Here is an 11182-nt window from a genome sequence, read left to right on the forward strand (position 1 = left end):
GCCCATCCCACCCAAAATATTCCGGGATTCTCCTGAGAGATTCCCATTCCTTGGCACGTTGGGATTGAAAGAGCCTTGGAGCATCCCTGAAGGTGAGAACAGAATTCCAGAGCCCCGGGAATCCAGGGAAAAGCCGTGTCCCAGTGCTGGCAGGACGGGGTTAATCCCAGGAATTCCCAGGACTTTCCCGTGGGATTGAAGTTCGGGATAGAGCTGGGAATCCACCAGGATCGCTTCTCCCAATTCCTGAGTAACTAAGGGATAATAATTAATAATAATTAATAATAACACTTAACGAACCGCTCATCCCTCTCCACCACGCTGGAATCTCCCGCTCTCCGAACTTTGGGAAAGCCATTCCCAGCGGAACACTGCAGGAAAAGCAGGGAATTTTTGGGAAGCAGAACGGGAAACCCGCCGGGCTGGGATTCACCCCCATCCAGGTGGGAATAACCCGGGAATGAGCAGCCGCGGGCGGCCTGGGATGGCCCGGCTGCTCTGGGAGCGGGAGATGCTCGCCAGGGCTGGGAATTATTTTTTTTCCTGCTTTTTTTCCACTTCCTCGCCGCTGGATCCGATCCCGGCCGCGTTTGGCCGCGCTGGTTTCCGGGTTTATCTGGGAACCTTTTTTCCTTGGGCGAGCCGGGGTTCATTCTCCCCCAGATCCCGGGAATTGCCGCCTCTGGGATCATCCCCGGGGGCTGTTCCCGGCCGGATCGTGCCTCTGGAAAAGCCGCGCCCGCCCGGCCGGGGATTCCATGCGGGCAGTGTTTGTTCCCGGCTGAGTAATCCCGGGATTTGGAGGCAACGCTGGGAAACGCCGCGTCCAGCGGGGCTGCGAGCGGCGCCGTGAGTCCCGGCTTCCCCCCGGCATTCCCGCTGATCCCGCTGATCCCGGGGCTCGGCTCCCGGGGAGCTCGGGAATGGCGATGGGGATGGGGATGGGAATGGGAATGGGAATGGGGAAAGTGCCGGGGCAGCGGGAGCATTCCCGGCCCTCCCGGGGCGGCGATCGCGGAATTCCCGGGAAGTTTCTCTCGGGAGCGGGATGGGCTCTGGGATCCCCGGTCCCGCGGGAAGGGCGGGGGGAGCGGCGGCTTTTTGGGATGGGAAAGCTGCGGATCCCGGCGGATCCCGGCGAATTCCAGCGGCAACAACAACAACAACAACAACTCCCACAAAGCCGGCGTTGTCCCGCCGGGAGCGGTCCTGGCACGGCCCGCGCCGCTCCCGGAGTTTTCCAGCGCCCGGGGAAGCGCGTCCGGGGCTGCTCGGGAATTCCCGAATATTCCCGGCCCGTGGAAAAGCCGCTGGAACGAGGGATGAGCCAGGGTGTGCCAGGGAGAGCCGTGCCAGGGGGTGGGATGTGCCATGGGGAAGGATATTCCGTAGGGAAGGATGTGCCGTGGGGAGGGATAAGGAAAGGAAAGGAAAGGAAAGGAAAGGAAAGGAAAGGAAAGGAAAGGAAAGGAAAGGAAAGGAAAGGAAAGGAAAGGAAAGGAAAGGAAAGGAAAGGAAAGGAAAGGAAAGGAGCCATGGGAGCTGTGCCATGGGCAGAGGACGGTGACAAGGTGACACGGCCGGGCGGGTGGCAGTGCTGCCAGGTGGGGACATCGGTGCCAGGTGGGGACATTCCCCAGGGCAGCCTGGGGAGGGAGAGGAGGAGGAGGAGGAAATTAAGGAGGAGGAGGAAGAAGAGAAGGAGGAAGAAGAGAAGGAGGAGGAGGAGGAAATTAAGGAGAAAGAGGAAGAAGAGAAGGAGGAGGAGGAGGAGGAGGAAGAGGAGCTGTTGCAGGGCCTGAGCGGAGCCGCAGCGCTGGCAGAGGTGACTCACAGGGGTCACAGCCCCCATCCCATCCCATTCCCATTCCCATTCCCGGCTGGGAAGAGCCCGAGCAGGAGCAGGGGGAGGAGGAGGAGGAGCAGGAGGAAGCAGCCCCGGCCCGGCCCGGCCCGCAGGGTGAGCCCGGCCCCGGTGACTCACTGCCCTCCCTGCCCGCTCTGCCTCCCAAACCGCAAATTCCTGCCTGAGGCCGGGCCTGGAGCCTCCTCCTGCTTCCCACAGGGAACGGGAATAGGGAATGGGGAACAGGGAACAGGGAATGGGGAACAAGGACAGGAAACAGGGAATAGGGGCAGGGAACAGGGAACAGGGAAGAGGGAACAGGGAAGGGATCCCTGCGCAGGAATGGCTGGGCTGGGATGGATCCAGGTGCTCCCAGCTCGGGGATCCCATCCAGGGGCTCTGGGCACAGCGGGATCCTGCACCTGGGAGGAGCCTCTGGAAAAGCCCAAGCCTTTGGAAAGGCTCGTGCGTCTGGAAGGGCTCGTTCCTTTGCCCTCCGAGAATCCCAGAATTCCAGGTCGGAAGGGCCCTCAAAACTCATCTCATTCCAGCCCCGGCCTTGAATAGATTCCAGCCTGGCCTTGGGCATTCCAGGGATCCAGGGGCAGCCACGGCTTCTCTGGGAATTCCATCCCCGCCCCTCCCACCCTCCCAGGCAGGAATTCCTAATCCCAATCTCCCATCCATCCCTGCCCTCTGGCAGTGGGATCCATTCCCTGCATCCTGTCCCTCCAGTCCCTCTCCAGCTCTCCTGGAGCCCCTGCAGGCCCTGGAAGGGTCTGAGCTTTCTCTGGAGCCTTCTCTGGATTCAGGTGCTGTTTCCACCGTGGAAAACCGCAGGAATTCTGTGGGAGCCGGGACTGCAGACTCTGTGGAGCTTTGAAGCAGCACCTCGGTGCTTCCAGAGCCCTGGGAAGCCCCAGATTCCCATTCCCATTCCCCATTCCCCATTCCCCATTCCCCATTCCCATCTAATCTTTAACCAGGGGCGTTCCCAGCGGGGTTTTGTTGGTTCATTGCTCTCCTGCCTCATTAATTTTTCCCTCCCTCTCCAGCCGTTCCTGGCGTTCCAGGGCTTTTCCTGGAGCTGCCTCCCACCGGAGCTGGCAGAGGTAGGGCTGGGATGGAATCCAGGGACTCCAGGGCTGGCAAAGGGGTTTTTTGGGAATGGCTGCGTGGCACAGCCAAGGGCTGGATCCCGCTGGGAAGCTGGGGTGGCTGGAGCAGCTGGAATGGCAGCCCAGGATGCTGCAGAGGCTCCGGGAGCTCTGGGATTCTGGGAACCCAGAACCTTGGATCCCTCTGGATCCTGGTGGGATCGAGCTGAGGCAGCACCCGGAGCAGGAGCTCCCTTCCCGCTTTTCCTGCTCCGGGAGGGAGGGAAGGAAGGATCACGGATTTCTCCCTTGATTTCCCAGAGCGGAGGCGGCGCTGCCGACGCCAGGATCGGGTAAGAGCCGGAGCCGGGATATTCCATGGGAGAGGGGATCCAGCTGGGATCCCGTGTCCCTCTGCTTCCCGAGGGACCGTCCTGCATCCCGGGATCTCGGTGTGATCCCGAGGTGATCCCACATCCCTCTGGGAAGCGGGATCAGCCTTCTCCCGCTGCTCCCTTGGGATCCCAGCACCCCTCAGGGCATGGATGCTCCCCATCCCGCTGGGATCCAATTCCCTGTGGGATTTGGGATTTGGGACTGGGCCCTGTGCCTCATCCCAGGAATTCCCATTCCCTCCAGGCCGTCCTGATCTCGGGATCCTCGCGGGAGCAGCGCCGTTCCCGCGGGATGCGGCCTTGAGGAGCTGTCCTGTGGAAGCTGAGCTGGGAAATCCCGGGATCCGGAGCCGGCCATGCCGAGCCCCACGGCCCGGCTGCTCCGCGCCCACCAGGTGCCCGAGGTCAGCGGGAATTCCATCCCTGATCCGGGAATCAGCGGGGTTTGGGATGTGACACACGGGAACAGCGGCAGGGTCACCCCAAGGGGGCACAGCTGTGTCCCAACTCCGGAATTGGGGATGCTCCCCTATCCTTTCCCATTTCCCATTTCCCGTTTCCCATTCCCATTCCCCATTCCCCATTCCCGTTCCTGTTTCCATTCCCATTCCTGTTCCCATTCCCATTCCTGTTCCCATCCCCATCCCCATTCCCATCCCTAATTCCAATTCCCATTACTCCCATTCCTGACCCTGTGCCTGTTCCCATCCCCATTCCCATTATTCCCATCCCCATTTCCATTATTCTCATCCTCATTCCCATTCCCTATTCCCATTCCCATTCTCATTATTCCCATCCCCATCTTCATTCCCATTATCCCCATTCCCATTCTTCCCATTCTTCCTGTTATTCTCATTATTCTCATTATCCCCATTCCCATCATTCCCATTCCCATTATTCCCATCCCCATTCCCATCATCCCCATTATCCCCATTATCCCCATTATCCCCACTCTCCCCATTATTCCCATTATCCCCGTCCCCGTTCCCAGAGTTACCGGGAGCCGGGAATTCTCTCCGGGTACCGCCCGCCCCGGAGCTCGGCCTGCGAGTGCCTGCTCAGCCTCTTCGGGATGAACAACGAGACCCTCAACATCTGGACACACCTGGTGCCCGCCGGGTGAGTGCCACGGCCCTGCCACACCTGGGGGGGCCCTCAACACCTGGGCACACCTGGGCACACCTGGGCACAGCTGGGGATACCCCTTAACACCTGGGCACACCTGGGGGTGTGTTCAGCCCTTGGGAACACCTGGAGGTGCCCTCAAGAGACACCTGGGCACACCTGGGGGGGTCTCCTCAACACCTGGGCACACCTGGGCACACCTGGGCACAGCTGGTGGGTGCCCTCAGTGCCTGGGCACACCTGGTGGGTAACCCTTAATGCCTGGGTGCACCTGGGCACACCTGGGTTTGTCCTCAACACCCGGGCACACTTGGTGGGTGCCCCTTAACACCTGGGCACAGCTGGGCACACCTGGTGGGTGTCCTCTCAACACCTGGGCACACCTGGGCACACTTGGTGGGTGCCCCTTAACACCTGGGCACACCTGGGTGTCCCCTCAATACCTGGGCACACCTGGGTTTGTCCTCAACACCCGGGCACACTTGGTGGGTGCCCCTTAACACCTGGGCACACCTGGTGGGTGTCCTCTCAACACCTGGGCACACCTGAGTGTCCCCTCAATACCTGGGCACACCTGGTGGGTGTCCCTCAACATCGGGGCACATCTGGTGGGTAACCCTCAGCCCCTGGGCACCCCTGGGCACCCCTGGCACCCCCGGCCCGTGCCTGCTGCCCCCGCAGCCGTGCCCGGCGCTGACCCCGGCCCCTGCCCCCTCAGGTATTTCCTGTGGCTGCTGCTGGCGCGGCTGCGGGGCCCGGGCGCGGAGGCGGGCGCGGGGCCGTTCCTGGCCTACCTGGGCACGTGCGCGCTGTACCCGCTGGCCTCGAGCGCTGCCCACGCCCTGGGCACGCTGGGCGGGCGCGGCCGGCACCGCGCCTACTGCTGCGACTACGCCGCGCTCAGCCTCTACGGCCTGGGTCAGCCATCAGCGGGGACCGCGGGGGGCTTGGGGGTTCCAGGGGGGTTTATGGGATTTGGGGAATCCCGGGGGGGTTGTGGGATTTGGGGGTTCCAGGGGGGTTTATGGGATTTGGGAGTTCCAGGGGGGTTTGTGGGATTTGGGAGTTGCAGGGGGGTTTATGGGATTTGGGGATTACTGGGGGGAGATGGATGGGATTTGGGGATTCTGGGATGTTTGTGGGATTTGAGGGATGTAGAGGGGATTGATGGGATTTGGGGAATTCCTGGGAGTTTGGGGGGTTTGGGGAATGCCAGGGGGATGGATGGGATTTGGGAGTTCTGGGGGAGTGGATGGGATTTGGGGAATTCTGGGGGAATTGATGGGATTTTGGGAATTTGGGCGCTCAGGAGGAGGTGGGAGAACCTGGGTTTATGAGATTTCAGGAATTTAGACAGGATCTGTGGGATTTTGGGAATTCTGGGGGACGGGATGAGCCTGGCTTTATGGAATTTTGGGAATTTAGCCCAGATTTACGGGATTTCAGAAATCTGGGAGCACAGTAGGAGCTGGGATAGCCCAGATTTCAGGAATTCAGGAACTTAGCCCAGATTTATGGGATTTCAGGAATTTGGTGGGTTGGGAGAAGCTGGGATAGGTCAGATTTACAGGATTTTGGGAATTTAGCCCGGATTTGTGGGATGCCACATCCAGAGGGGAAGTTTGGGGGAAATTCCTGTTCTACCTTTTCCTCATCCCTGCACTCCAGAGCTCGGGAATGGCCTGGAGCAGCTCTGGCCACAAATAATTTGGGACAGATGTGGCTGGGTGGGATTTGGGACAGCGGGAATGAGGAAAAATCCCCGATTTTACCCAACCGGAGGAGCCTCACTGGGAGCACACGGCAATTCCAGGATATTCCCTCCAGTCCCTCTGGAATGCTGCCTGCTCCAGAGATTCCCGGCCCTTCCCGATGTCCCAACCCAGAGCTCAGAGCTGAGCCCAGGAGGAGGAGGAATTCCAGGGGAATTCCAGGGAATTCCGGGATTGGGAGCTGAGGGCCCCGCTGTGCTTCCAGGCTCGGCGCTGGCGTATTCCGCCTACGTCTTCCCGCTGGAATGGGTCGGGAGCACATTCCATGATTTCTACGTCCCCGTGGCCGTGCTCAACTCCGTGCTCAGCACTGGCCTGTCCTGCTATTCCAGGTGGGATCCAGCGGCACCGGGAATTCGGGATCAGGGCTTTGCTCACAGGCTGGCCCAGCCGGGAGGCGGGGAAGGGGAAAGAGGGAATTTTTCTGTTGGGAAATGAGGAGAATTCGATGATGAAAATGTGGAGTAATGGGAGGAGCTTGGATTTTTGGGAAGTTCCAAAGGGGATTTATGGAATCCTGGAATGGTTTGGATTGGGACAGAACTTGGAGATGGTTCAGGTCTGCTATCCCAGGTTCCCAGAGAAGCTGTGGAATTCCCTGTGTATCCCATGTGGAATTCCCGGTGTTTCCCTGCATATCCCATGTGGAATTCCTGGTGTTTCCCTGTGTATCCCCTGTGGAATTCCCTGTGTATCCCATGTGGAATTCCTGGTGTTTCCCTGTGTATCCCATGTGGAATTCCCTGTGTTTCCCTGTGTACACCATGTGGAATTCCCTGTGTATCCCATGTGGAATTCCTGGTGTTTCCCTGTGTATCCCATGTGGAATTCCTGGTGTTTCCCTGTGTATCCCCTGTGGAATTCCCTGTGTATCCCATGTGGAATTCCTGGTGTTTCCCTGTGTATCCCATGTGGAATTCCCTGTGTTTCCCTGTGTACACCATGTGGAATTCCCTGTGTATCCCATGTGGAATTCCCGGTGTTTCCCTGTGTATCCCCTGTGGAATTCCCTGTGTACACCATGTGGAATTCCTGGTGTTTCCCTGTGTATCCCCTGTGGAATTCCCTGTGGTTCCCTGCGTATCCCATGTGGAATTCCCTGTGTTTCCCTGTGTACACCATGTGGAATTCCCTGTGTATCCCATGTGGAATTCCCGGTGTTTCCCAGGTTTCTGGAGGCGGAGCGGCCCCGCCTGAGCAAAGCCTTCCGAACTCTGGCCTTCGTGTATCCCTACATTTTCGACAGCATCCCAGTTTTCTACAGGGTGCGTATCCCACAGGATCCTGGGAAATTTCAGCTGCCTCAGCCTGGAATTCTTTGGGAAAACAGGCCCAGCTTGGGGTTTGAAAGGCAAACAAACTCCGGCAGGAAAAGGCCTTGGGATATTTTTTCCTGCTCCGACTGCTGGCGGATTCCTCTCACTTCAAAGGGATGGAAAATTCCTGCCTTGGGAAGCTGGGAGGGGCCTTTTCCAGGGATTAAAGTGGAGCAGGGTGGGAATTTGGGCCGGCAGGACTGGAGGTGATGGGTGTGGGGAGCTGGGAATGGCTCCTTGGGATGGATGGATCAATCCTGCTTTTTCCTGGGAAGCAGGGTTGGAGTGGGGCTGAGGGGAGTGGGGAACTGGGAATGGCTCCTTTGGGATGGATGGATGGATGGATGGATGATGGATGGATGGATGGATGGATGGATGGATGGATGGATGATGGATGGATGGATGGAAGGATTCATGGATACGTGGATGGATGGAGGGATGGATCACTCCCGTTTCTGCCGGCAGCTGTCCCGGAGCGCGGCCGGGAGCTACTCCGAAGGCTCGCTCCCGCTGCATTCCCGGCACAGCCTCTGCGCCCTCCTGACCTTCCTGAGCTTCACCTCCCACCTGCCCGAGCGCCTGGCGCCGGGGAGCTTCGACTTCATCGGTGAGCGTTGCTGGGAATGCTGGGAATAAACCCCAGGAATGCTGGGAATGAACACTGGGAATGCTGGGATTGAACCCCAGGAATGCTGGGAATAAACGCTGGGAATCCAGGGAATAAACCCTGGGAATGAACCCCAGGGAATCCAGGGAATAAACCCCAGGAATGCTGGGAGTGAACCCCAGGGAATCTAGGGAATGACCCCAGGGGAATGCTAGGAATAACCCCCTGGAATCCCAGGAACGAACCCAGGGAATGCTGGGAATAAACCCCATAGAAGCCTGGGAATAAATTCTTCGGAGCCGCAGACATTGGGAATAGGAATTACAAGGAGGATAAAACCCCAGGAATCAGGAATTTGTGGGATAAATATTCCGTGGATGCCAGATGAAGTGGGCTGAGTGTGATTCAGTCCTGGAATCCTGGAATTCTGGGATGTTTTGGATGGGCCGGGACACCTCCCACTATCCCAGAGCGCTCCAAGCCCCAGAGCATTCTGGGAACGTGGAACCCACCTGGCTCACCCAAACACCCCTGGAATTTCCATGGAATTTCCATGGAATTCTCGGAATTTTCCGTCACAGGGCACAGCCACCAGGTTTTCCACATCTGCGGGATCCTGGGAACGCTCTTCCAGCTGGAAGCCATCTCCACGGACATGGCGGAGCGGCGGGGCCGCCTCCCGCTGCCCTCTTCCCTGGAAACCTTCGGATCCCTGGGAATGGGAGCGGCCGCCAGCCTGGCCATCCTCGGGGTCTGCTTCCGCAGCCTCCGCCCGGAGCCTCCTTCCCGGGAAAAATCCCACTAGAATCAGGGATCGCCTCGGCTTGCCGGGAGCAGTCCCATTCCAGAGGTGTCCATGGGGGAATTGGGTCGCCTGGAAATATTTCTTTGGGAATTTTCCAAGGGAAAACTGCAGCGGTTTTATCCATGGATGGCTGGGAAACGCTTCCCATCCCGTTGTTATCCACAGGGAAAGCATCGAATAATCAGGATGTGATCCCTGAAAAGGGAGGGAAGGGATCCGGGATCCCTCAGGTCTGCCTTGGGGAGAAATCCAGGGAATGTTTGCATCTCCACCTGGGAGATTCCTGGTGAAGCCAGGCACTCCCTGATTCCCGTTTTCCCCATGGATATTCCTTTGGAATTCCGAGCCTTGCACTCAGCCCAAGTGCCTGGAGAGGTGGGATGGAGCGACTGGAGTTTCCCTCCCGGTGTAATTCCCACTGGTTTTACTCTTTATCTGGGAAAAGGGATTCCAGGAGAGCCCCAGTGGGATGTTCCTGCAGGAAAGCTCTGCCAGGGCCTCATTCCGGGAAATCCGGAGAAGTTCAGTGCTGTGGGAATTCCGAGTTTCCATGGGGGGGATGGAATTAAGGAATTGCATCCTGGATCCTGGGATTGGGGGTGGGAGAGGAAGAGCACACCCCAGCCTCGTGGGATTTGGGATCCTTTAGGAAAAGGTTTTGAATGTTTTGGGATTGGGATCCGCAGGGAGACGCCAGGAGAAAAGCAGGATTTGGGACAGCTCAAGGGTTAAAAGCGCCCTGGAATTTTAAAGAATTCCCAGAATTTTCCCTCTGCTGTTCCTTGTTTTCCTTCCCTGCTGCTCCTGGATTTTGCAGGAAGAGCCTGGAGCTCCAGGCTTTTCCAGGATCCAGGAATTCCTCTTGGATTTCCCTGTGGGAACACAGCACACACTTTATTCTTTGGGAATATTTTCCTGGATAATCCCACGGGTCTTCCATTAATTTCCTTTAATTGCCTTTGCCGAGGTCTGACTGCTGCACTTTGGGAGCTGCTGAAATTTGGGATATCCCAATAAAATCTGGGATGAACGGGTTAAATACGGGATAAATCAATGCTTGGGAATGCTGAGCGGGATTTTCAGGATATTTATAAGCACTGGAATTGTTTTTCCAACGGTTTTATTAAATTAATATAAATCACTGATTTTATTCTGCTTAATAATAAAAATATTCCTGGGAAAATGAATTCTTTTGGAGATCATTGCTGATAATTCCAGAGTTTATTTACTTTGGGAGCTGCCCTGACCGGGGAGGAATCCGGCTGGGATTGGAGAGCCCGGAAAAACATCGGGAATCACCCCAGAATTATTCCAGGTCGTTCAGCTTTGGAACTGAAATCCTCCCGTCCTCTCCAATGCCAGAATTTTAGGAAAACTGCATTCCAAAGGGGATGGAATGCCAGGATTCCACGGGATCCTCTGGCTGAACCCGTGGAATGGGTGATGCTGGATCTTGCAGCGGCACAGGGAGAGGATTTTTCCAGCTTTTTACCAAAAATCTCTGGATTTTCCTCAATTCCCTTCCCAGGAGAAATGAAAACTCTGTGTCCAGTTGTTCCAAGGAAATAAACTGGGATATTTATTTGTGGAATGTTGATCCATGCCAAATCCCAAAGGAATTTGGGATGAAATTCCAGCAAACCTCTCTCATCCCTCCTAAGCCACGTGGATTTGGAAAAGCTGGAAAAAAGCAGAAATTTCAGGCTCCTCCAGGTGATTTTATCCATTTTCTAAAAAATATCCTTGAAGCGCCTTGTGGAAGCATTCAGGAATTTGGACTAAAAATGGAAATTCCCAGGATTTGAAAGGAATTGAATCCCTCTCCCCAGTTCCCCACTGGGATCCATTCCCTGGGAAGGAAGTTTGCTTTTCCCTGGACTTGTTCTGCCGGATTTTTCCCCACGTGTCCCAACACCACATTTCCACTGTTATTTTCCACCACGGATCATTTCCCACAGGTTGGGAATTAACTCATTTCCATCGGGTTGGGAATTAACTCGTTTCCTACAGGTTGGGAATTATTTCCAACAGGTTGGGAATTAACTCATTTCCAACAGGCTGGGAATTCACTCATTTCCACCGGGTTGGGAATTAACTCATTTTCCACACGTTGGGAATTAACCCGTTTCCGCAGTTTGGGAATTATTTCCAGCAGGTTGGGAATTTGCTCGTTTTCCACACGTTGGGAATGAACACACTTTCCACACGTTGGGAATTAT

The 11182-nt window shown here is 56.7% G+C and overlaps 1 protein-coding gene across 8 annotated transcripts; it reads left to right on the forward strand.

The window, feature by feature from the left end:
- Positions 1 to 343: 343 nt before the first annotated feature.
- PAQR5 (progestin and adipoQ receptor family member 5) lies at positions 344 to 10150 on the forward strand. Of its 8 annotated transcripts, XM_064389039.1 has the most exons (10): positions 344 to 849; positions 2902 to 2958; positions 3265 to 3296; positions 3583 to 3742; positions 4330 to 4457; positions 5182 to 5381; positions 6441 to 6567; positions 7404 to 7500; positions 8017 to 8158; positions 8740 to 10150. In XM_064389039.1, exons 4-10 carry the CDS (start codon positions 3695 to 3697, stop codon positions 8961 to 8963), a joined length of 966 nt encoding a protein of 321 aa, XP_064245109.1. In that variant the 5' UTR covers positions 344 to 849; positions 2902 to 2958; positions 3265 to 3296; positions 3583 to 3694; the 3' UTR covers positions 8964 to 10150. The 8 variants fall into 8 exon arrangements, with proteins under 8 accessions (XP_064245109.1, XP_064245113.1, XP_064245112.1 ...); XM_064389043.1 differs by lacking the exon at positions 3265 to 3296; XM_064389042.1 differs by lacking the exon at positions 2902 to 2958.
- Positions 10151 to 11182: the final 1032 nt, after the last annotated feature.

The sequence above is a fragment of the Passer domesticus genome, chromosome 14, assembly GCF_036417665.1.
Source record: "Passer domesticus isolate bPasDom1 chromosome 14, bPasDom1.hap1, whole genome shotgun sequence".
In the NCBI taxonomy this organism is placed as follows: Eukaryota; Metazoa; Chordata; class Aves; order Passeriformes; family Passeridae; genus Passer; species Passer domesticus.